The following is a 26,953-nucleotide window of genomic DNA, read 5'->3' as shown; positions in this document are numbered from 1 at the left end:
AAATAATAGCAAAGTTACAATTTTTGTTATGTATCAAATTTCAAAAAAAAATTGAAGAGAATATTCAGGCTAGCCAGGAAGTGGGCGCCTTCTGTTTTTTTCTTTCTGTTTTTTTTAATGTTTATTTATTTAGCTTTGAGAGAGTGAGAGACGAGAGAGAGAGAGAGAGAGAGAGAGAGAGAGAGGGAGGGAGGGAGAGAGAGAGAGTACAAGCAGGGGAGGGGCAGAGAGTCAGAGTGTCTGTTGTTCCAGACAGAATCTGAAGCAGGCTCCAGGCTCTGAGCTGTCAGCATAGAGCCCAACGGGGGGCTTGAACCTATGAACTGTGAGATCATGCCCTGAGCTGAAGTTGGACACTTAACTGAGTCACCCACGCACCCCAAAGTGGGCACTTTCATATGCTGTCACTGGACTATCAACCAGACCAACTTACAGAAAGCACGTTGATAACATGCATAAAAAGCCATGAAAATAATTCAAACCCTGAGATCATTGATTATATTTCTGGGAATCGACTCCAAGGATATATGCAGGCTTGGGAGCCAAGACTTGCAAATGAGGTGCTGACAGACATCCTCACTTGTCATTTGAAAGATCAGGTAGCAAGATTAGTATGTAAAATTAGTGAATGAGAAAATAAACTTAAGGAACCACAAAAGGAATCCTGATGCAGCCATTAAAAATCGAGGCTTTTGACCTGCGCTCACAACAAGTTAAAGGAAGAAGGGGGAAATTTACTTGCATGTGAGGGTAGTGCTGTGTGATGGGATGCCAAGACTAGTTTTCTCCGGGCGGGAGATCATGGGCAATTTGCTTTCTTCACCATGTGTTTAGAGATTTTCAACTCCTCTACAACGAATTTGCAATTATCAAAAGATTAGCAACTGAGAAATTAGGTTACATTTCCATTTAGCTGCTGCTTTTTTTTCCAGTTCAATTATTTATGTAATTTAACCAACTTCTGAAAGAAATTGTCATACAAATCTCTAAGAAAAGAATAACTGAAGAAAAGTCAGTCGTCAGATGAAATTGTCTTTTCTGTTTTCCCCGCACCTCCTGTGCAGCTCGAAGTTGACTTTGTCCGGCTGGTCCAGGGCAGGGTCTCCCCACTGTCCACAGGCTTGGACTCCAGAGCCAGAGAGATGATTTATACACCCCCTTTCCCTCAAGGAGTTCCAATTCTAGTGGCAGGGAAAGTTCCCTGCCTCAAAATTTCTCATTCTCATCTCATAAAATCTGACTCCAGGGAATCATTGCTTTGGTTAAGTATTGCTCTCACCTTGAGTTCTGCTCAACTACAAGCCCTCCTGGGAGGCAGACAAATTAACTAACTCTTTTATAGGATTCATATAACTTTCCTTTATGGGAGCCTGTAAGGAGGGGAAGGAGGAAGTGTGTAAATGGACATCCAAGGAATGCAGAAGAAAAATCTCCCCTGCTTCACAGAATTTGCTCAGGACAGCCCTGGAATGTTGATTCAAACTTATCTCCTTAACAGGCTCCGAAACCATGTTTCCATGAAATAAAACAGAAGGTGAGTATCAGTGCTATAAACATTTGTCATCCAAGCTTATTAGAAAAACAAAACAGCCCCAGTAGATACAAACAAAAGATGGGATTATATATTATAAACAGAACCACCAAGACTTCATAAAATGCTCATCCTGGACAATGCATAAACAGATTTGTGTATGCACACATATACATATACGTACATGAACACGAACATGCACCAAACAACTCGGCATCGTATCATACCTACTAAAAAGGTTATGTTTTATTTTTTTAAATTTTTTAATTAGGTTCATTTATTTATTTTGAGAGCGAGCAAGCAGGGGAGGGGCAGAGAGAGAGAGAGAGAGAGAGAGAGAGAGAATCCCAAGCAGGCTCCGTGCTGTCAGCACAGAGCCTGATGCTGGGCAAGAACCCACGGACTGTAAGATCATGACCTGAGCCGAAACCAAGAGTCAGACACTCAACTGACTGAGCCACCCAGGCGCCCCAAAGAGTTTATGTTTTAAATGATGATACCCAGTGCAGTTCAACTGCAGACAAGAGCGATAGAAGAAATTGGCATAGCTTCTTGAAAGACAACTTAACCCACCCTTGAAAAACATGGATCCCAGACAGCAGCCCTCTCTCCTCTCGGTCATCTGCCCAAACACCACCCCAACCCTGAAAAAAGGACGGTTCCTCCTTGGGTACATCCATCAGGTCATTTTTGTTGCAGGAGCTGTCTCCCCCAAGCATGATTAATTTGGGTATCACCGGAATTACTTATTTTGTCACTTGCTTGTTTATACAAACACCCAATGTATATTCTGACCCTATATCCATTTGGGTTTTGTTTTATTTCCCACTAAGCTGCTGGAAATGCTCCCACATTTGCACAGTTTAGAAAGGAATCTTATGCTTTCCTTTGGGAAAAGGTGCTACCTCTTATACTTCATTTTCCACTTTGCTCTAAATAACCCTTTCTTCAATTTTCAAAGGATTTTGTTACTAATGCTGTTTGTGACTGAATAGCTGTTATTAGCATCTTTGGTTGAGGTGAACTCTAAATCTGTTAGCACATATTTCCATATACTGACAGCTGTCTTGTGAGCCGGCACAGACTTTAGCAAGCCTCATGAATAATACTCGTTCTAATGAAAGACAATAAATTAGTAGAAATGTGTGATCACACCCTGTTCTTCTCAATGCCACCAATGCCCTGGCTATTTATTACCACTGAGGACAATAAATGACACTGCTCCTATATATATTTCACTCCAGTTTAAGTAACTAGTAGCTACCCGAAAGCAGTAGCTGTCAAAATTTTTGTGCCGTGTCCCACAATAAACATACGTTTTAGATTTGACCCAGGTCACATACACATACAGCTAAAACATACATACAGAAATTTCTTAATTCTTACCCTTACTGTATTCAAAATTAATATTTCTATTTCTCCCTGCCCCCCCCCTTTCTTCTTTTCTTTCTAAATACCAGTTGTGACCAACTAAATTGATGTCAGGATCTCTTTTTTTTAAGCACTTTTTTTTTTAACATTTATTCATTTTTGAAAGACAGAGAGAGAGCACAAACGGGGGAGGGCCAGAGAGAGAGGGAGACCCAGAATCTGAAACAGGCTCCAGGCTCCGAGCTGTCAGCACAGAGCCCGATGCGGGGCTCGAAGCCACAGACTGCGAGATCATAACCTGAGCCGAAGTCGGCCGCTCAACCAACTGAGCCACCCAGGCACCGCTGATGTCAGAATCTCTTAAAGGGTTAGAACCCACAGCTGAAAACCCTGCTTTAAAGCCCCGTTACTGCTGGGTGATGTCGCTGTGACTCAGGGACCACAGCGTCTGGGCACCGACTTGCCCCACGCCTCTACCCTTTGCTTCCACTCCAATCTCCACATCCCCCAAGCACTGTCCTTTGTCCTCATGGCTTTTCATTCTATTTTCCCCCTCTTCTTTCCATTCAACTCACTGTGGCGTTACAGCTTCTGCAGGGCACATCTGCCCCAAGGTAGTGGCACAAAGCAAGCATTTTCTTTGACTCATACTCAGGAGTTCAGAGAGCGCAGAGGGGTGGACAGCCTCTGCTGCACGACATCGAGGCTAGGTTGATTGCTGGCGGTCTCTGAAGGCCGTCTGCTCACATGTCATGACAGAATCGGAGGGGCTGGACTTCTAACACAGACCCCAGGGCCAAGTATTTCTGCTCACAAGACACGAAACGTGTTGCCTCCGAAATCGTGAGGCACTTTTGCGGACATCTACTGATTACAGTGGGTCACAAATCCACCCAGTTGAGGAGGAGGTGAGCTGGACACCACCTCTTGATGGTGGAGTGGCTCATTTCTAAAAGAACATGTCTGGCAGGAGATGGTGTGACGGTCACGTTCTGAACAGTTCTTCCCCAACATCGCTCCTAATTCCCAGGCAAAGATCCAACAGCCTACTGTGTAGGTAGATTCACATGCATGTCAACTAGCACTTCAAATGTGATGTAGCCAAGCTGACCGCTGTCCTCTTCTTCGGTGTCCCCTATCTCAGTACGACTGTGGGGGGCAGGAGGAACCCTTATGTTGTGTTTTAGACAAACATGCCAGAAACAACGTCTCACAAAATGTAAGCAGACGGGAGGAGAGAACTTAGCACGTAAGAGATGGGAGGACGGACGTAGCATGACAATTCTGTGCCGTCTAAAGGATTCTATCCCATATGGAACACAGGCAGGTTTCATAGTCAGTCTCTGGAGTAAGACAGAAAAGAAGCCATTGTCCTTTGGACAAGGACTTAACAGCTCGCGCCGACAGCTGTTTATCTAGCAGTTTCGGCAGTTATGTATGGTTTCGCATGCCCCACTGTGTCCCTCTCTCTGCACCAAGCACCCCTGAAAAGGTTCTACTTGCCTAGCAGAACGTCACCACCTTTCCTTTCATACAAGCTCAGAAACCTTCAAGCAGCTAGAGAGGCAGCATGAGGGCTTAGAGCAGCAGTTCTCAAAGTGTGCTCCATGGGCCACGGAGGTCCCAGAGACCCTTCCAGAAGTCCATGACGTCAAAACTATTCCCCTGGCACTAAGCCATATTTGCCCTTTTGCTGTGCTGCTGTTTGCACTAATGGTATACAAGCAGTGGTGTGTTCAACTGCTGATACCTTAGCACGAATCATATGAACCGAGGCAGTGGCCCCCAACAGCACCCTCAGTCACTGCATTCTCGACAGCCACATATTCAAAGTTAAAAAAAAAAAAAAAGCTAAGTTTTATTTCATAATGCTCTTAATAAATAAAACAGAATAGAATCCTTAATTTTCAAAATACCAGTATTAGCACACGTTTTTTGCATGTCATGTGACAAAACAGGAAATACGTATAACGTGCTTCAACTGTGTATCAGAGCAAGACGCTTGTCACCAAGAAGAGCTCTTGTGATTGGGTGAGTTGTGTGAAGAACCAGCCACTGTTTTCATGGACCAACCTCTCGTGTCATATTCACTTGGAAGAAAATCTGACAGACTATGGTTAAATAAATGGAAAATGATACCCACTTTCTCAAAAATGAACAAGATGAGCCTTCAAAAAAAAAAAAAAAGAAAGTAGCTGACGATATTTATTGCCAGTGATAAAGTTTGAGCTTTCAAGTGAAAATCAGAATTTTTTTTTGGAAATTGACAAGATTGACACCATGAAAGCTTCCCAATGCTTGAAAGACTTCTGGTAAAATCAGTGGTGATAGTGACAAATGGGGTATTCTGATACTGTCTAATTAAATTCGTCAATGTTTACAAGGTCTGCATAGTCAGCAAGCCAATATTTCCAAATGACCAATGCAGGATCTTAGAAAAATCATATGTGGGTAGAAGATCTGTTCAAAGTTTAAGACAGGCCAGTGGACCTTCACATAACAGAGTATGGCAGGGTTCACGGATATGGTTTCAGATTCCATAGTAGAACTGACCTTCAAGAAAGTACTGCTTGCCAACTGTGGGTACAAAGAAGAATACCCACAATTATCTGAAAAGGCTATTAAAATGCTCCCTCCTAATCTTTCCAAGGACACGTCTGTGTCAGGCCAAATTGTTTTTCACCAAAATGATATGCCTCAACGGATTAATTGGGGAAGCAAATACAGGGGTCAGATGCTTTTTTCTTATAAGCTGATCATCAGTGAGTTTTGCAAAAATGTTTATTGCCATTCATCACCCCTTTCTTGGTATGGAAAATATACTTATTTTCCATAAAAATACTATTTATGTGGATACGTATTGGGTTAGGCTTACTATGATTATTTTAAATGAGTTATTATTAGTAAGGTTATGATTTTAAGTTAATTATCATGAATGTTGATTTTTAAAAAGAGCCTCGTATTTCCAATACAATCAAGACTGATAAATATAATTGACAAAAACCAAAGCTTTTTTGGGTCCTCAACAATTTTTAGGATTCTAAATTGGTCCTATGACCAAAAAGTATAAGAACCACTGGTTTAGAGGATGAATTCACAGATCTGATTGCTGAAGCTTAAATACTGGCTATCCAATTTACTAGCTGGTATCTGCCTAGCTTTAATAAGGGATTTCAAATTTTTTATGCCTCAGTTTCCTCATCTCGTGAGAGAAGTAATTATTCCTCCCTCATAAAGTAGGTGTAAAGAAGACAAGACATAATACAGAGCTTACAATGGCGCTTGGCAGGTAAGAAGTCCCCCTAAAGAAAAGTCATTATTATTATGCTCCATGGACTACCAAATTGGCCTCAGGAACCTCTCTTCCATCTGTTCCCTCCTTTTCCTTTCTCTCAGCCATTGCACTATTTCCGGTCTTCAGTTTCTTGTCTAGTGTAGGTCAACATTTAACTAGATTCTTGCCACCAAATCTAAAATCAGGGGTCAGTTCATGGCTGTTGCTCCTCAGAAACCAAAGTCTTCTACCTAAGAAGCAAGGTCAGAATTCATTAACCTACCAAGGCTCTCTACGGAGGGGCCTCATCCAGTGTGTTCGTGAAAAGTACCCTGAAGAACATTTGTTCTGTAGAGACTGCTTCATGCTAGCAATAAACCAGAGTGCCATCATCAAATAAACGGGAAACTAATTGGTTGCCCTGATTTCTTGCTTTCTGAAGTAATTTCCTGAACCTTTCAGGTGTTCGCGTGTCCTGTAACCGCTGGATTGGAAAAAGAACACACATGGGCCGAGTTTACTGACCAGGGAACCTTGTGGCAGGGACGTCTCAGGAACTGGTGTTTTGAAGGGCACATGTGGGGAAACACTGCTAGCTTTATCTCCCAGTATTTGTGGGCAGATTCTTTGCTAATTCCTGAACGTGTCATGCTTCCTGGATTTTGTTCTTTCTGTTCCCACTGCAAAGAGTAGTCTACCTATTATCTCCCAACACTCAAGGCATATATACCCTCCACCTTCCTCTGTGAAGTCTCCTAACTTCTCAAATCAGAGTTAATTATCTTCCTTTTTTGTTCCTTTGCTTTTATTGAACTAAAATCTTTGCCTCTGTTTTGTTTCAGTTAGTTGGTGGTATGTGTTTCACTAAACCGTGAAGTTGCTGGAGGCCAGGGGCAGGGAAGCAAGGAACAGAATATTGATTCAAGTCAATATCTAATGAGAACCCCAACAGCAAAGGCACAAGAGACACAAACATTCTGTTTTTACTTAAGACACTCAACATTACTTAATGCTCAACATTACTCCCTCCTTACAGCTGAAGGAGATAACAAGTTCTAAAACAATGAGATATTGGCCTGCCTTATAAATGAAAAAAAAAAAAAAAAAAAAAGAAGTAAAATTGAAATATTTAACAGAGGTCATAAAGGAATCCATCAGAAGATTTCAGACCAAAAGCAACCACAGAAACTATAGGTCTCTTCAGTGATTGCATTATGGTTCTCCAGAGAACAGAACCAATAGGATGGATGGACATATAATTTATTCAGATATCTGATAAAATACTTTATGTATTTATATTTACATGTAATTTATATATAAATTTATTATAAGGAGTTGGCTCTCGGGAGCTAAGGAGTCCTATGATCTGCCACTTGCAGGTTGGAGATGCAGGGAAGCCAATGGTGTAAATTCCAGTCCAAATCTGAAGGCCTGAGGACCAGGGGCACCAATGGCACAAGCCCCAGCCCAAGGGCAAGAGACGGCCAAAGTCTCAGCCAAACAGGCAGAGAGAAAGTAAAGAATTCAACCTCCCTCCATCTTGTTGTTCTATTCAGTTCCTTCGTGGATTGGGATGATGTCCATCCACAATGAACCTAAGTTCACTCAACCAAAAATATTTACTTAGTGCCCACTATGTGTCAGGCAGATGATAAAGACACAGAGATGAATAAGAAAAAGTCCTTAGTCTCAAGAAGCTCCTACCCTAGAGAAGCAGTGGGGGAAAAAAAAAGGATAAACTCTAATGGAGACAGTGTTTAAGGTAGAGAAATCTATAAACACTATTGAAACAAAAACAAGGAAATAATTAACTCTGTCTGGAGAAATCAGGGAAAGCAGCAGAGAAACAGGTTATTATTTGATTTGGGTTTTGAATGATAACCACGAGTTGACAAGGAGAAAAGACTAAAGGGCATGCCAAAGAGAGGGAAGACAGCAGCACTCCCAAAAGCCCAGGCACACGTGGTCGGTATTTTGATTCTGAGTTTTCACCCCTTCTACCTGTCTTTGGGGTATGGTGGGCCAAATGATGATTCCCCAAAGTACATCCATGTCCTAATCTCGGGAACTAGTGAATGTTACCTATATGGCAAGGACTTTGCAAGTGTGATTAAGTCAAGACCTTGAGATGGAGTGATTATCCTGCCATGTCAGGATGATTCCTAAATGTAATCCCCGTGTCTTTATGGAGGCAGAGGGAAATTTGACACAGGTAGAAGAGGAAAAGGCAACGTGATTTTGGTGGCTTTTGGGTGACACGCCCATAAGCCAAGGAATGCTGGGCGTCATCAGAACCTGAAAGAGGTGAGGGACAGATTTCCTCCAGAGCCTTCAGAGAACACACAGCTCTGCCAACACCTTGATTTCAGCCCAGTGGTACTGAACTTAACCCACAGGTGAATTTGCCAAGAAGCTCATGGAGCAACAGGTCCCTCACTTGCCAGGGATCCTTCAGAGCATGGCAGAGGTACCAGCAATGTACCCATGGGCTCGTAGGTTTTTGTAAAACTTGTTAAAGTGGGAAACTGAACCACATTGGCTAAAACCGCTACCCCTACGCACGCCAACTTCTGCTGTCACACATCCCCCCATGTCAGGTGGCATTAGCGTGGCCATAGACATTTTGGGGATTCGGCTAAAGGGAAGTGGAGTTGAAGTTACATCCAGTTTGGATTCAGTGGAATTTATTTACATGGTTGACGGTCAGTTCAGGGCAGAGTTAAGTCCCTGCTAGTCAGGGCCGTGTACAAAGGGCTTCAGAAAATCCTCCTAATGCCTACTCTGTGTCTATTTTCTTTTTTAAAGATTTCTTTATTTGGGGGAGAGCGCACGTGGGGGAGAGAGGCACAGAGAGGGAGACAGAAGATCCAAAGTGGGTTCTTCCCTGACAGGCTAACGGTAGCAAGCCCGATGTGGGGCTTGAACTCATGAAACACGAGATCATGACCTGAGCCAAAGTCGGACACTTAACTGACGGAGCCACTCAGGTGCCCCTGTACTCTGCATCTTCAACCTGAACTGTGACAGGAGGCAGAGAGGCACAAGTCCCATGACACTCTCAAGTGCTCTGGGACAGCCAGCATCATGCTGGTGTCAGTGCCCAGGGTCTGGAAAGTTCTCCCAATCACGGAGCGTGTAAAACCATAAATGGGGGAATTCAGTTCCCACTAAAACAGAGTAAAAACAGCCATGAAACAGAAGAATCTACTCAGCAGCACAGTGGATGCAATTATAAATGTGCCATGCATTCGACCTTGCCTTTCTAAGAATCCTGCAAAATCAACTTTATTCAGAATTCCTGGGTTTGTAGCTCTCAAAAATCTTTTCAAATCATATCAGAAGCTGTAAAGAAAAGTAATAAATAGATTCTTAGAGTTCTGGTAATCCAACGAATGAAGGGAAGTGAATCCTAAAAGAGCATCGATACTTAAGTTTCTTGCTGACTGGGCACAAAGTAGTGGTGCCCCTGAGGAAAACGTGAATCTCCCACCCTGCCACTAAAGATCCTCGACGACACTCAAATCGTTCAAAGTACATTTGAGATTGGTCACTGCACAGGGACACTTGGCAGAGGTCTGAAATTTTACAGCTTATATGTAAAAACACTTTGATGGAGGTTTCTCCGAATCAGAAAACAGTGCCAAAAATCTACATGAGTTGTAAAGAAACTCTCCTCAACTTTCAATAAAAAATTAATTTTGATGCACATGCTATTCCCTCTACAGAAATGCTATGGCTAAATTACTGTCATATGAACAGGAGATCAAAAGCACACAGCCAAACCTGGGGGGAAAATATTATAGAGGCATGCCAGGGAGTTAATAGAATATTATATTACTTTTATGGGTTTTATAATGTTTATAGTATTTGTTAGCTCTTTAAAATTTGTAAATTGTTGTGCTTTGGTTTCTCATTTAAAATTTTTACTTGTGTTTCCAAGTTTGTACTTTTATTCTTAAAAAGAACCCACAAAACTGAATAGCTCAAACTCACAAAACTAAGATCTGCCCTAGACAGAACACTCATCTTCAATCCCTTGCCTTCGGTCTAACTGAGGGTCAACCCCACCTGATAAATGTAGAAGGAATGACAGAATCTGAAAACCACTCTTTACAGCTCCCCCTGAAATTGCCAATTCAGACAAGGGTCCTCATTGGCATATACTAAACCATAAGGTAGAAGGTTATTAACAAGTTATCTGCATGATATCCAATTATCACCTCACAGTTAGCTTTCCAATTGCGAAAGGATAGACGTATGTATCCTTACAATGGAGACTACCTTAATTAATCGATTGAACTTGGAATTCCTAATGGCGGGACAATCAGGCATTATGTCCCTCCTGTCATGATGCAAGAAGATATTACACAGCCTTACGGCATCACGCCTATGAAGTATTCTTGCCAACAGCCCAGTTTAAGCTGAATGTAAAAACATTTGCACCTAACTTCCAGTTCACAGAAATGCAGAGGGGCTAGAGGAAGCAATAATATAACCCTACAAGTAAACACGCAGAGAAATCTAGAACTTGAAACAGTCTACAAAACCTTCACTGGTCTCTTTCACAATTTTTCCATGACAGTTACTTCTCAATGTCCTAGAAAAATATAAAGTAGAAGGACATCTTTAGAGTAAAAGGGAACAAAGAAATGTCATAAACAAATGTGTGAGCCTTAACCATATCCTAGCCATCTTTTATCTGCACTGCACCCACCCCAACCACCCCCAAAAAAAACCACAGCAATTACAAAAGACACTTGAAAACTGGTGAATATCGGAATATAAACTAATTATTAGACAACATTGGGGAATTACTGTTGATTTTCTTCAATATGACAACAGTAATGTGGTTATATAAAAGAACAGATTTTTTTAGGAGACGCACGTTGACGTTTTTAAGGATGAAGTTACTCTGATGTTTGCAACTTACTTTCAAATGGGTTAGCAACTTTGCGTTTGAAACTTTTTACAATTAAACTGGAACAAGTAAAAAATGTATTACATCTTTTTTCTCTCAATCTAAGCAAGAAGTTTTTAGTGGAGGCAAAGTAATTATTCTCATCAACCATTAACAATGAAGCAGTACCCAAAGCCTAGGGGCTAATGTTTCAGAACTGCCATATTGTACTAAAAAAATCTCCTAGGGTCCAAATGCAGTCATGACCTGCTTAATTTGTGTTTATGAGGAGCCCATGGGAATTTTTAGACTGCTGACTGCCATTCTGGTAGGAAAAGTCAGGTAGGAACCAGAGGTAGGGGACAGACGGAATTGAAGCAAACAAAATTTTGTTTGACTTATTTTACTCATCTTTAGGAAGAAAAAGATTTCAAGTATGATTCCTTTCGGGGCCATTGCACCCTTCCAGCGACTGATGTCATAAAAAAAATGTTAAATCCTTTTATAACTTATAAAGACTTTCACATAGATTATCTCTCTGACTGCTTAAAACAGACTTAGGAAACAGAGAAAGCAAGTAATATTCCCAATGGACAGATGAGAAAATGAGGCTCAGAGAGGCCACATGATTCACCTGAGGTCGCACAGCTAGTTATGTCGGCCCAGGTCATTCACACATGACCACTGTCCTCTAGCACGGTCACTGAGTGGCTGTCTTACAAGGGGTAACGTTCGTTTCTCTGGAGCTTCAGTGTTTGGACTAAATAGCCTCAGGCTCATCATGAGAAACTGCAGAGGTTAGAGGTAACGCTTGGCATCAGACCCCCTTTCTTCCATTGACAGAAGGTGGAGGGGGTGGCAGGTGGGAAGGGGCAAGAGCCCAGTCTACACGGAGGCAACCTCCTCAAGGAGTCTGCACACTTCCCTGCTGTGTCACCTCCAGAGCAGGGACACTTCTTCAAACACAGTCACCTAGCAGGGTCCCAGGCCACGCAAGGAAATGAAAAGACCATGTGAGGCAAAGCAGTCATGGAAACAAGGTACAAGCAAGTACTGTGAAAAGCAAAGGCACCAGCAAATGAGTGCTATTACTTCAATCCGCTGGTCAAGCCCAACCCCTCACAGTGCCTAATGGCTGGGTGTTTGGAGTGGCTTCCCTCCATAACACGCTGTAACTGGGGGAAATTACTAATTCCATGGCTTTCATAAAACACAGAGGTCCACCAAATGTTTGCTTGGCAGATTTTTTTTTCTCCCCAGAGGGCAGCTCATTAAGTCTGACAATAAAGCAGGCTTTGTTCTAAAGATTTACAGTGTTTTCCCAGTGCAAATTCTAATTGACAACCACTAGGAGAATAACAATGTAGAGCCAAGAGAGCTCTGGTTTCTTCCATTCTTCCAAGATCCATCTCAAAGAAGCACTCGCTTCTTAGTTTCCTGGACCAGTGTTTAGCTGGGTCTTTATTTAGACACCGGCATAAGCAGATGCTTGGGCATCAGAAGTAAGTTTATCATTCAAAGTAGTCAAATCTTAAAAACCAAAAAGATTTATTCTTTCCAGCTTCAAAGATAGGAAAATGTCATCTAATTCCCAGGCTCAGAATATTGGGTCCCTCTGTGCAGAATAAGCATGTTACCTAAAAATGGAACCATGCCTTTTCCATGGAAAGGGAGGGGGGGGCCCTAAAAAAAATAAAGTGCATGATGATTGAGAAGTCTTCAGAAATGGTTGCATGAGAATATTAAAGGCACTGCTATTCAATGGATCCATCATAGAATAAAAGTTCAAGTATCAGAGGGAGTAATTTCAATATGAATGTTGGGTGTTGTGGTCACAAACAACAGTCTCTCCTCCACACAGAGGACCAAGTCACATCAAGCAAGTCAGGGAGCTGTGAGTGACAAGGTATAGAGCGAGCGGGCTGTTCAGATAAGGGACAGACATTACTGGGCCCTTTTTCAAAGAAAACTTTGAAGATTTTGTTAGGCTTTCTTCATGGAACTGTCACGAGGTAACAATACAGTTGCAAATGAATGGTGCTCAGTGGTCACATCGCTGCCTTTTACGGACCAGCTGGCAATGGTTGCCCACGATGGAAAATTAGCATGAAAGAAGGAACTTCAGGTTACGGGGCTGACGCACAGCCCACAGAGAAAATTCCCAGATAAAGTACAACACCCAACACGGCCACACGAACCAAAAGCAAAATAAGACCCCTGTCTGAAACGAAACGGAGAGAAAAAAAACTCCTCCTCACTTCTTCCTGAATCTTCCTGAATTTCCCCCCTTCTCCAAACAGCATCCAGGTCCCCATGGTAAAAATAAGCAAAAAAACCCCATGGGCTTCCAATAGCATATACAGATGAAGAGAAGTGAAACTGGTAGAAGATGTGGGAGAATAACACCATTCACCCTCTTTTTTCCTTTTTTTTTTTTTAAGTTTCTTTATGTATTTTGAGAGAGAGGGACAGAGCTGGAGTGGGAGAGGGGCAGAGAGAGAGAATCCCAAGCAAGCTCCACACTGTCTCACAAAATGTGAGTTCAAGACCCGAGCCGAAACCAAGAGTCAGATGCTTAACTGACTGAGCCACCCAGGTGCCCCTCACCCTCCTTTTTCTAAGCAAAAACAGGGAAAGGAACCAGAGTGGGAACGCGCAGCACCCCAGGCAGGATCACCAGACCAGGAGTCGGGAAGTCCTAACTCTTATTATGCTAGTGTCTACCATGAGCTGTTTTAAAAAGCACCTTAACGTCCTGACTTTTCTTGTCCTCATCTGAAAAGGAAAGGATGCATCTTAATCAGCGGTTCTTAAACTGTATTCCTTGGAGCCCTCAGGTGCTATGGAGGTACCTCTAAGGCAACCACAGCAACACGGGGGTACAGCAAAAGGAATGGGGCCCTGTGCTTCCTCTCAACCCTAAACCATTCACAGTTGATCCATTTTATATACTGAGTAAAGCTGTGGGTAAAGTCTTTCGTTTAAAGAGTTCTAGTACCAAGAAGTTGTGAGTAAGGACTATTTGTTTTGTTTTGTTTTAAGAGTTCTATTACCAAGGCACTTCGCAAGAAAAATGGCTTAACACGTCTTGTGGACCAACTGAACCAACACATCTTGTGATTTTTATCTTTATAATTATGTGGTCTCTATGTGCCTTTTTGCATTACTATTAGAATCAATGCACATTAATGTTGATCCTTCCAATCTGTATATCAGGTTCTCTTATTCTTACTTCCAGAGCAAGGAAACTGAAACTCAGATAGGACAAGTTTACCAAAAGTCACAGGACTCATAGTGGACAGGACTCAAACTCAGGAATGTCTGATGTGAAAATGAGTCAGCTCAACGCTGCCCTGAAAGAATCAACTTTGCTGTAAAGAAACCACTGGTTACCTCATTATTATTGCAATTCTTTCTCCATGGAACATCAGGTTCTTCATTTGTATATTCTGAGAATAAACACTTACCCTGGCGAGATGAAATGAATAGCCACAAGTTCCGCCCAACAAGCAAATCTGTTGGGTACAGGAAAGCCCAAAACGTTGGCAAAGCCTCCAGGGCAATAATGGTTGTTAAGAACTTTCAAAGCAAACAAAACTCCTAGAAGAGAATAAAGAGCATACAAATATCAACAATCCAAATGTGGAGACAATCAACATTTACAAAGAAAATGAACTGAATGTAAAAATGATTATTTGACTATATCCAACTTCTTGCTTTGAAACACACTCTATTCTTTACAAGTCAACCCAGCTTTTGGTAGAAAGACAATGTTCAAAATGTTCAAGGCAATTGTTCTTCTGATGTTTCCTAACACAGAAGGTCGTGGTGACTTTCAGCATGCTAGAAAATATATAACCCATAAAATGGGAATAAAATACCTGAAATGGTACTAAATGCCACTGAATTGTTCACTTCAGAATCGTTAATTTTAAGCTATGTGATTTTTCAACTCAATAAAAAAAAATAGCCATAATGTGTATATCTGGAGCCTCTATGGAAAGATGTGTTGAGGGCAGGACATGTTTCCTTTCTTCTTCCACAACTGGTTGCATGAGGATGTATCTTAGAGGGAAGGGGGATGGATGGCAGGGAGGGTAGAGAAAAGAGTTAGATTTCCTTCTGTTGCAGGACTCTTTCCCTCCTCCCCTTCACATTCTAATTCTTAGAACACCTACTTTAAGCCCCAATGGCAATTTCAGTCCTATGAGATACATATAGAGTGACTATCATAGTTGTTAAAACATGGCACGCATGTCATGGTAGGGTGTGGTGCATTTTAATGAAGTCATTGAGAGGCATACTCAATGTTTTAGAGAACTCCTTATCACAGATACACCAGCGGGTCTCTCCTTGGCCCCACCATGATGGAGCAAGTACATGTTTCTAGAACTACATCTCCTAACAAAACTACCTTCGAGCAGACCCTGGTCCAAACAAATTGTCCAAGAGTGAATGAGGCAGTTAATCAGTGAATGATTAACAGAGATTAATAGCAAGATCTATGTCCCTCCTGTGCTCCAATCATCCTTCTCTCCAAAATCCAAGCCCCGGCAATCTTTAGCCACTCAGAATTCAGTTCCCTCGCCAAATAGGGACCCACATTTCATAAAATGGCAACAGCCACACCTCTCTGTCTTCGTGCACGCTACTTTAGAAATCTATCTGCCTTACCTGAGAAACCTACAGCACAGTTCCTTCTGAAGACAGGTTCATTCATAAATTCTGCAAGAGCAAATTCCAACAACAGGTACACCACCCCGGTGAGTAGCGAGAATGTGACGATGACATAGGCAAACCATTTACTTCCCAGTCTCCTTTCCAGATTGATTCCTTTCCATAGCATGGATGCCATATTGAAATACAAATGCCAATCGTCTGCATGGTGAAAAGGAGAAAGCAGTAGGCGCTGCCAGTCTTTCTGCTGGTAACACGTCTCCACGCTAAGGCAGGAGCCCAACAGTGGCTTCAGAGGACTCAAGAAGAACCAGATGTTGACAGCCAAAGTTGCTAGGGTGACAGGTGGAATATTGTTGACCCCAACATGGAAGATTTGAGAAAGGAGCAGAATAAGTCCAGTATTAATTCCTCTTGATCTCCGCTGCATGGTTAGATATCAACCCAGTGATGGAAAATTGTGGTCAGGTTTTAGACATCTGGGAAGATATACAGGGAGCTGAACCTAAAACATAAAATAAAATGCACATGAAAATCCACTAATTAAGACTTAATGCGCCAATAAGACATACTCATTTGAAGATGAGCTTACGTTATATATACATATACGTACATATGTATATATATATGTATATGTATAAATATACGTGTGTGTGTGTGTGTGTATATATATGCATATATATCTCACACCTCCTGTCTGACAGAAACATTTATTATCAATGTCTTCCAGACCAACATCCAGGATGCTAGCTGATGTCCTCCCTCATCTTACATTCTAAAACAGAACATTTCACCCAAATCCCAATGGACCAGTTAATGGATGGGTATGCTTTCTGTGACAAATATGCCATGAAAATATGACTTGTCTTCCTTATAAATAAACTTGCAACCTAATAAAAAAAATCCTAAAAGATAGTATGTAAATATTTAATAACGATTTCTACTCAGAATGCTGAGCAAGATTCTTTACCACCTTAATTTTTTTAAAGAAATATTCAATTTTGATATATTCAATAAAGTCTGCCCAAAAGTTTTTATTTTTTATTTATTTACTTATTTATTTATTTAGCCCCAAAGTTTTTAAACTTCCACCGGCAGGTTTTAAAATGCAATCATTTACTATCCCCTACTCCATATTGTCAGTTATCAACTGCTAGGATGCTTTATCTTCACAAAAACTTCTGCTTTTTTAAAGTTTCTTGCTATGTGCCAAATCCTAGATTCAAATGGTCACTGTCTTTAAGGAGGTCACCTTCTACTAAGAAGTAAGCCAACAATTGCCATACTATATTTTAAGCTCAGTGACAGAGGAAGCCCAAACTCGAGGTGGTAACAGGACTGTGGTCTTAATGGAGTAAAACAGAGGTAGCAACAAGACAGAGCACCAAGTTCAGCACTACGTCTCCACCCCCTGAACCTGGGCTGGCCTTGTGACTTCCTCTGGCTGGTAGATCGCAAACAAAAGGACACTAATTCTGAATGTAGCCCTCGAGATGACGGACAGGCTTCTGCTTTCTCTTGAACCCCCCTGAAGCAACCAAGTGGCCAAGTCTGGGCTAGCCTGCTGGATGAGGGAAGACACAAGCTCCAGGCACCCTTATGGCCCTGACCACTAGCCAGCTAATGCCCCTGAAGCAAAGCTGTCTAGCTGACCAGCAGCTGACCACAGACAAGACATGAATCCAGCACAGCCCGGCCTAATTTGCTGACCCACAGAACAATGAGCTAAATAAATCATACTGTAACTTCACCAAGTGTTAGACTGGTATGTTACACAGCAATTACTCACCAATACTGAAGGGATTTCCTTTGGTGAGGGACTAGTTTAGGCTTATGGGAAGAAGTTAGTAAAGAAAGAGCCACAGACTAAAGACGCAAAAGATAAGAACTTAAGTCCTTGGAAGGAACAGCCTCGTCCATCATAACAGGAAGAAAGAAGAAAAATGTCAGTTGCAGATAAGGGTAAATAGGCAGGTTGGGGCCAGGATGCTGCAAAAGTTCTCATCTAGTGGTTTTTACTCTATGGAGGTTCTTGGGCTCCCAACCAAATACATGACTTACTCTGATACCCTAAAGATTCTCATTCAGACAGAACGTTGGAAGGTACATGGGCTTCGGGCTAAAAAACGGGTACAATTCTACTTTATAAGCTTTGTGACCTAGAGCAAATTACTTTAAAACTCTCTGAACTTTACTTTCTTCACTTTAAATTAGGAATGATAATACCTCCCTCCCAGGATTACTGTAATACGTCTGGAAAGCAGCAGATGTCGAATACACAGTAGACACATTTTTTTATTACTGTAAGGTAAGCCCACTTATGTGGGCAAGTTTTGCAAATTGTAGCATCTTAATAAGGTGCAAATGTACTCCCTATCCTCCTCCCACATGGATTCTAGGAAATGACCCAGAAAAAATTACGCTTGTGTGCATGCATGTGTGTATGTGTATACCCGCATTATTAGCACAACCCAAGGTTCTTTATTGCTATGGGCTTATTAACATAGTTCAATACCATTCTCATGAACTACAGAACTTAATAAAATTTCAACTGAAGATCATCTCCTGGGTTATTTTAGAGAAACAGTCTATATTTTTCACATTGACATTCAAGTCGACTTTCAAATCTCCAACTACTGTGACTTTTTTTTGCAACATTCCCTAAATAATTTTAATATCAAACCTCAATACCTATAAAAGGAGCAATGGAAAAATACAGCCTTAAACATTAAGTAATCGGCTTATAAGAAATCACAAAACGAACCCTTCAATCTCAATATAAAGAGTGCCCTATGATGCCAGGCTGTGCACAGGAGGAAATCAAAACTAATTATGTCTTTGCTTAAGAAAAATTCCCCCTTGGGGCACCTGGGTGGCTCGGTTGGTTAGGCATCCAACTTTGACTCAGGTTATGATCTCATGGTTCATGAGTTCGAGCCCTGCATCAGGCTCTCTGCTGTCAGCACCAGGCCCACTGTGGATCCTCTGTCCCCCTTCTCTCTCTGCCCCTCCCCTGCTCTCTTTCTCTCAGTCAAAAAAAAAAAATTAATAAAAGTATAAAAAATAAAAATAAAATAAAGAATAAATATTAGAAAAATAAAAATAAAGAATAAAAATTTTAAAAAAAAGAAAGAAAATTCCCCCCCTTGACTCCTTGACTGGAATCATTAGTGATGAGGAATATGAACAAAAAGACAATGGAATTTCCCCAATCTCATATCACACTGTGCACTCAGGCTCATATTACACTTGCTTGACTTCTGCCCAAATCCAAAGGTCCCTTTCCATCCGTGTCCCTTCTCACCACCATCTCCAGCTGGTGACGCCTCCTGCCTCCTGGACACTGTGCTCTCCTGTACTGCCATCCCTCCTTCCAATCCCCCTTCCTCTGCTTTTCCCTTTTCCTCTATCCTTGCTCTCTTTTGCACATGCTCATGGAACTCCATTCCCATGGTTTCTAAAATCCTTTCTGTCATTTTGATTCCCTAAATTTATATTCCGAAGCCTGGATTTTTCAGTACGTTTCAGGATCATAATCTTACAGGAAGAATACAGCCTGTCTGATCTCTTGGTTTCTGAAAACTGAATTACCCCTCCTTCTCACAAAATGTCTACTTAGCCATTTCTTCTGTCCCTCATTGATTTAATAAACATCAAGTGCCAAAAGCATGCCAGTCTCTATGCCAGGCAGTAGAGGTACAGCAAAGGACGCAACACTTATAATCTCAGCCTCTACATAATCCGTTTCTATTTGCTGAAAGAAATAAAAATATTGGCTGTAGAAAATCAAAGGATGACTAAAATGGTGTGGTTCACACCCGCAACAAACGTATACTTAATGCGAAGGCAGATTATAACCACAGCCGATGTGAGATGTGCAGAATATATATTTGAGTCCCACATTTCCAAATAAAGGCCTCTAGAATACCAGTGTGGGTAGAATTAGAAGTCAGGGGTTTTATGTAGCAAAGATAAATGGGCATATTTCATACCAACTCTATGGCCCACTTTCCTTCCGCATAAAGCTATCGAGTCAGCCTTACGAAGTAAGGGATGCAGCCTGTAACATGGTAACAGAAAATCCACATGGTCCATGTGAAGATCAAATCTATAACCTGACCTTGTGGGCCAGGCAGGCACAGTTCTAGGAATACCAAAGGGAAGAGATCACAGTAAGTGAGCACTGACCATAAATGAATGTTGTTTTCTCCTGCTCATCTAATACATAAAAATCTTCAGACTGAGGAACTATAACAGACCACAGAGGCATGATGGGTTACAGCGACTCGTCTATAAGCTGGAAACCAGTTCAGCGTGTTTGGTTGGGGAAGTGATTTATTTATTCTAACTTGTACCCAGACCATAAAGCAGTTACCACAGCCCAAGGAAGAGCAGGCTAGTCCCTGCACTCCCCCCACCTCAAACCCGTCTTTCCCCACATGGTCAACCTGCCCCCCTGCTGAACACTGGATCATCCCTTCTAATTCTGCTTCCATATTCATCATCTCAGGACACAGAATTTCCTGCTCCCCAGCTGTTCAAGTCAGAGATGTAGGAAACATCCTTGACCCACCTTCGCCCCCATCAATCCCCGACCCCCACATCCCATCCACCACATGTAGTTGATTCTTCCACAGTGGGTGTCAATCTACTTCTTTCTAGCTCTTGAGCCCTAGTCCAATCTAAGCCACAATCGTACCTTGCCTGGATTACAACAAACTCCCTAACTGGGTTCTCTGCTTATCCTCATACCCACCAACTGTTTTCCACCACCACCCACAGTAATCCCTATAAAACCGAAGTTGGATTCCCTCGCAATGGCTTCTCATGAAAGTCAGAATAAAGTCCAAACGCCTAACCACAACCACGTGCTGTGACAAATAGGACCCCGCCCACCTCTCTGGTCTCTTCCCCAGTCACTGTGCTCCCATACCAGGAGCTCCACGGTTGCAGCAGAAATGGCCGAGGACAGAATTACCTTATCTGTTCTGATCACCACCGAATACCCAGAGTCTAGCACAGTGACTGGCATAGAGTTAGTGCTTAATCAGTTATGTGCCCAAGGACTCCATATGCAATAAGTAAGACTGACTGAAAAGGCTATAATCGGTTCATTTCTAAGTATATTTCCTACAAACTGGAACCACCTTCCCCACAGAACTATGCATATGAATCCATTTACATTTTAGCTCCAGAACAGTGTTTACAGAATTTATCTTAACTTTATAGAAATAAGCCTCTGATCCATTTAAAATGTATTAATAGGTTGTTTTGCCAGGACTATTTGATTAAAAAAACGGCATTTGAATTATGTAGTCATACACACTAGACAGCACTATATCAAAGTTGTGACGGAGAGAAATGGAGGGCTTCTTGGAATACTGAAAGGAAAATTAGCCATATTTACTTTTAATGAGAAATTAAATATTAAACAGGTATGTAATAAGAAAAACTAAGTGGCTAGAACAAACAAAAGAAAGTGAATTCGTAACTTGGGAAACCAATGTGTCTCAAGGGGCAGAGAGAGGGGTTTTATAAAAAGGGGAAAAACTAATTACAGTGATTTTCAATTCTACTTACAAAGCAGAAAGTATTTGATCATTACCATTTACTATGGTGGTATAGGTCTCAATTTTCAGTTAAAATGTTCTAGAAGAATTCAGAACCCTGAAGCTGCAAGAATAAACAGCAGTTAGAAATTACATTCCCAATTTGGCATCTGGCGGTAACAGTGCTGATCCACTGACAGCTGATGGACATTTGGGTTGTGTCCGCTTCTTGACTCTAAGGATTAATGTTGCTACGAATGTTCATGTGTCTTTTTCCTTTTTCTTTTTTTTTTTTTTTTGGTAGGCACACATGTTTTCAGTTCACTTAGATATACACCTAGGGGTGGAATTGCTGGGTCACATGGTAGCTCTATGTGTAACTTTTTGAGGAACTGGTAAAGTGTTTTCCACATTTCTGTACCATTTTACATTCCCTCCAGCAGCGTATGAGCGTTCCAATTTCTCCACGTTCTCAACCATACTTGTTTTTATCCACCTTTCTCACTACAGCCATCTGAGTGTGAGGTGGCACTTAGACTTCCCTAATGACTAAGGACATTGAGCAAATGCCTAAATTTTCATTGCTTAAAACGTAATATAAACACATGCTGATAGGCACACATAACCATACAGACAAGCTCACGCCCTCTCCCTCCTTCTCTCTCTCTCTCTCTCTCTCTCTCTCTCTCTCTCTCCCCTCTCTTTGTTTCTTCCTCTCCGCACCTCTCTCTCCCTCCAAGAAACAGTTAACAACCTCAGGTCAAAAGAAAGCTTCAGAAAGAAAGATGGAACCACAAAGAAATTGTTTTGGTTACACTGCCAGGATTTAAAAATATATACATATTTTTTTAATGTTTTTATTTTTGAGACAGGGAGAGACAGAGCGCCAGTGGGGGAGGAGCAGGGGGACACAGAATCCAAAGCAGGCTCCAGGCTCTGAGCTGTCCGAACAGAGCCCTACGCAGGGCTCAAATACCTGAACTGTGAGATCATGACCTGAGCCAAAGTCAGATGCCCAACTGACTGAGCCACCCAGGTGCCCCTACAATGCCAAGATTTTAGCACCGCGGTCCCCCTGGATGTATTGTGTTGAGAGTGAATGTGACTGACTGTACTTCACTAGCAGGGGCCTGGCTCAGGCACTCATGTGACAATAAATATTGCAAAACTGTTAATATGTTTTATTGCTTCAAACGAAGCAAAACTGTTATGGAAATAGCAGATTATGTTAAACATAAACACTTCCTCTGCTTTTTAAATTACGAGAGATGGACAACAAATTAGTGCATCATAAATACCACACTAAGCTGGTCAAAATACACACAAAACACAATGCATTTTTTTCTTATTTGGTTTTAGTACAATCTACTTTCTCTAGGAATGAACTGAACTAAACCATTTCTTCTCACCCCTCGAAGCCTCTCAGGAATCCTATCATTCATGGCTTTTCTAATCCAAACATAAGAAATTATTTTCTCTACTTCTTCCTAGAAGGCCAATCGATGGTAACATTTTAGTCTGGCACAAAATAATAAAATTCTTTGGTCATCCAATAAAACTTCATAATTAGCATAATTTTATTTTCCCTAAAAGGTATTAGCTTCCTTAGGTCCCAAGAGAGCCAAATTACAAAATGCACATTTCCAAAACATTTTTGAAAATAAGAGAACGGTATAGTGTAACATGTATTTGCATTTAGTGAAAGACAAGAATTTATTAACTAAGTGCTTGCAAAGTAATTTGTTTCCTCTTTCCAAATATATGAATACATTTCAAAAAGCCTATACAGCTTAGAGGCAATATATGGTTTTTAAATGCAATACACAGTTGCATGAATAACATGTAAATTATGCTTTTAAAACTTAATACTTAGGGGCTCTTGGATGGTTTAGTCGGCTGAGCTTCTGACTTCAGCTCAGGTCATGGTCTCACACTTCGTGGGTTCAAGCCCCATATCAGGCTCTGTGCTGACAGCTCAGAGCCTGGAGCCTGCTTCAGATTCTGTGTCTCCCTCTCTCTCTCTCTGCCTCTCCCCTTCTCGTGCTCTGTCTCACTCAAAAATAAATAAACATTAGGAAAAAAAATTAACTTAATATTTAAATATTAAATGTAATAGCAGATGGTATGGCTTTCACACCTTACACTGTATTCAATTTACCAGAATAATCATCTACCTGAGCTGATCAGTAAATGGGGAGTCTTGGGGGTACAGGGTAGAATCTTTCTTATAGTACCATAATTGTTTAATGGCAAGTGGAATATAAATGACAAATTTTTCTGGCCACCTGTATCTGTTAGCTGGCTTCCTGAGTCACAATAAATCAGGCCAAAGAATCAGAGTAGCATTCTCTATTTTCTTATTTAAAAAATTTTTTTTCACGTTTATTTATTTTGAGAGAGAGAGGGGGCACACACAAATAGGGGAGGGGCAGAAAGAGAGGGAGAGACAGAGAACCCCAAGTAAGCTCCACATTGTCAGCAGAGAGCCTAATGTGGGGCTTGATCTCACAAACGGTGAGCTGAAGTCAAGAGTTGGATGCTTAGCCGACTGAGCTACCCAGGCGCCCCTCTTGTTTCATATTAAAGCCAGAGCAATCCAAAGAGATGAAAACAGTCAAGTGAATGAAAACTGACTTCATGAATAAAAAATGAACACTGAAATCAAATTATATTAAGAAGGTAACAGGGATCTAGTCATTAACATGTGACGCTCTCAGTAATTAAGTTTCATTCATGGAAACACCTACAACTTGGTCTCTGTTCCAGAAAAAACTGGGAATTGAAAGCACAATTCCCCTTTGAGGGCTTCTGAGACCTCCATTTATTCCATGGTTCTCCAACCTCATATGCTCCATCTTTACAACCACCTGAGAAATTGTCTTACCTAGTTCTATACAACCATTACACTATCTCCCAAATGCCAACTGGCTAAATTGTTTTCATTTTAAGCTACCAGACATTGGGTTTTTATGACAAGATCTCCTCCTCCCTCTTTTTCTCCATCTACCACCTCTCCAAATGAAAACAAATATAAGATTGCTCACATCTTAATGAGATAATGCCCAACTGTTGTTTATACTAGCCTGCCTTAAGTATCAGTATCATTCAAGTGGAAGGCAGAATCCCTGATCCCTGAGGGGGATGGGATTGAAGACCACTAGAATAACACAAGAAGCAACAGAATATTCCAGACAAGTGAGGAACCATCAATAAAGGCATATACTATGTGGTAACAGACCTGACCAAAAGTCAAGGCCTTCTCACTGGGCACTCTTCCCCTGATTCACTTATGTAATGACTGACTAGATTTACTGAAAATCCAGTCTTATCATGTTATTCCCTGCCCCCAATCCATCATGTTCTCTACTACATCATCCTAAGACTGAAGAGTATCATAGTTAATAAAATGGACTCTGAAGCCTAATGGTCTGGGTTCAAATCCTGACTCAACTGATTGGAATTTTATGATCTTGTTCAAATTCTCAGTCTGTGCCTAAGTTCCCTCATTTATAAAATGCATACAAAATACTACTAAGACTTGCCTCATAGACTTGCTAATGTCCATAAACCATGCAGGACAAAGCCTGAAACATAATACGCACACATAATAAACATACCAGTGTTAGCAGGTATTACATTTTTACCATCATCATCTGACCAACTTCAAGCATTTCAAAGTCTTATAATATTTACATACTTCCCCAATAAGAACTAGTATCTCACACATTTACAGTTTTCAAAGTAGTTATGTGTAATTTGCTTCATGTAATTCTCACAATAGTCTGAAGACAAACTTAGTTCCATGTTTATTGACTAACTGGTCTACCCAAACACTTGCCAGGAAAATCACCTGACCATCCTGCTGCCTATTCTGCAGCATACTCTACAGAGCTGCCCATGTGAGGAGTAGCTCCATGGAGATTCTGCCCTTTCAGGGGATGTTCACCCCGCGGCCCTGGGTTTCTCTGTCCAAGGTGCTTAGTAAGTGACCCTCTCCACACATGGATAGTCACGCGGGGTGCTCTCACCACCAGGGGTCACAAAGTGCATTTCACACACATCCCCTAGCTTAGTTTTTAAATCTGATCATTCCAAACACAACTGTCCCAGTTTACTAGAAATCCTTTCAGCAGTTCCGGTGTGAAACCATGAAACAGAGAAAGAAATTCCGTTTTTCCTGTACAGATAAACCAAGATGGCAATGCTCATAAACTGGATTCTTAGGACTCAAATCCAGCTCCTCCCACCAGATGGTACCGCTTATCTGGCAAGCCCCTTAATCTGTGTCTGTCACCACTGCAAACCTTGGTGCCCTGGCCTGTTCCTATGACAAGCCCTCCCAAAGTCTGCGCATCCACCGCGTATAACAAATGCCTCGAATGTCTGTAAGTGGTTAAATAAAAAGCTTTGGAAATTCCAGGCTGTGATCTAGATGCAGTGCAGGAAGTCGTTCAAAGTTCTGCTTCACACCCAGTATCTTTTAACATAACTCACTAGACTAGGAACCCTTCCAATGCCAGCTACTTTTCTTCCACGTAAATGCTCCTTGGAGGGTAAACTCAAGTTTGAGAGACGTTTTTTTTTAAGTACTAAAAGGGAAGAAGACAATTTTGCATTTTTAGTTCAATCCCTACTTATATGGTGTACATTTTTATTAGATCTAACTCAAGCAATAATGAGAAAAAAAAAGTGATTATAAGTGTGAAGATTTCATTACTTAACCATTTAGCAAAGGGCTTCTTTTTACAAAAAGATCTCACCAAGAGAGAAAAGGAAGAGCCGTACATTTGAAGTTAGATAGTGCTTTCAACAATAATGAGGGTTACTGAAATAGAATGTCTATTTACAAAAATTATTACTAGGAGAGAATTACATTTTTAACAGCTCAAAAGAAGTAAACAGGTATCTTAAAGTAAAATTCCTAGAAAGCAAACCAATGTGAAGAAATTCTGAGACATAAACAACTCTGGTTGCTGAGGGTAGAAGGGTTATGTTCGCAAGATTGGGTAAAAAATGGGTAAGACTTATACAGTTCAGAAATATGCAGATGGTGCCCACTGGGGGAGAGGGCTGTTAATCTTCATGATCATCCCCCCAAATAATCCAAATTAACATACAATCTAATTAAAAGAGCATGCTTGCCATGCAAACACAGCTTTAAGGCATCCCCTGGCTACTGGCTCCCAACCCTGCACCCCCTCCACTTCCAACCAGATCCCTCCTTCTGAGACCCTTAGATATAGAAATTCTAGAGCCATCAGAGTTTCTGGAGCTGCTGCACGCAGACATTTTAATAAAATTTATTTTGCACACACAAAAATAACTGAGGCAGAACTAAGGTAGTAGCCATGAAAAGAGAAGTTGAAATTAAATATCGGAAAGTAGTTTCAAATGATGCAATTATCTACCCTGAGCCACAGAAATACATGCCCCACGGCAATAAATAGAATCACCAAAAGAAACTGTCAAGTCAGGACCTGATAATCTGTTCTATCCTATGGAGTCTTAACAATATTCAGGGGGTGATAAGGTTCACAAAGGTTTGGTCGATTTCACCTAAGAGGTACACAAGGTTAGACAGAAGACTTCAGCTTCCATCCTGGCCCAGTCATTAAGGAGGAGGATAGAAAGGCCTAAGAAGTAAAAGATAAAAC

At 41.3% G+C, this 26,953-nt stretch overlaps 1 protein-coding gene across 10 annotated transcripts in view; it reads right to left on the bottom strand.

Moving 5' to 3' along the window:
• The window catches only part of RHBDD1 (rhomboid domain containing 1), a 133,042-nt gene that overhangs the window by 89,273 nt on the left and 16,816 nt on the right, over positions 1-26,953 (bottom strand). For all 10 annotated transcript variants that reach the window (XR_008295588.1, XR_008295589.1, XM_027049002.2 and 7 more), the window contains 2 exons: positions 15,748-16,255; positions 14,541-14,673 (listed from right to left, as the gene is read on the bottom strand). Coding sequence is in view for 8 of the 10 variants with exons in the window: in XM_027049002.2 (XP_026904803.1) it covers positions 14,541-14,673; positions 15,748-16,180 (566 nt within the window). In the remaining 2 variants the exon portion in view is untranslated. The remainder of the gene's footprint in view (positions 1-14,540; positions 14,674-15,747; positions 16,256-26,953) is intronic.

Source organism: Acinonyx jubatus, chromosome C1, assembly GCF_027475565.1.
Source record: "Acinonyx jubatus isolate Ajub_Pintada_27869175 chromosome C1, VMU_Ajub_asm_v1.0, whole genome shotgun sequence".
Classification (NCBI taxonomy): domain Eukaryota; kingdom Metazoa; phylum Chordata; class Mammalia; order Carnivora; family Felidae; genus Acinonyx; species Acinonyx jubatus.
This window is presented reverse-complemented; position numbering and strand designations above follow the sequence as displayed.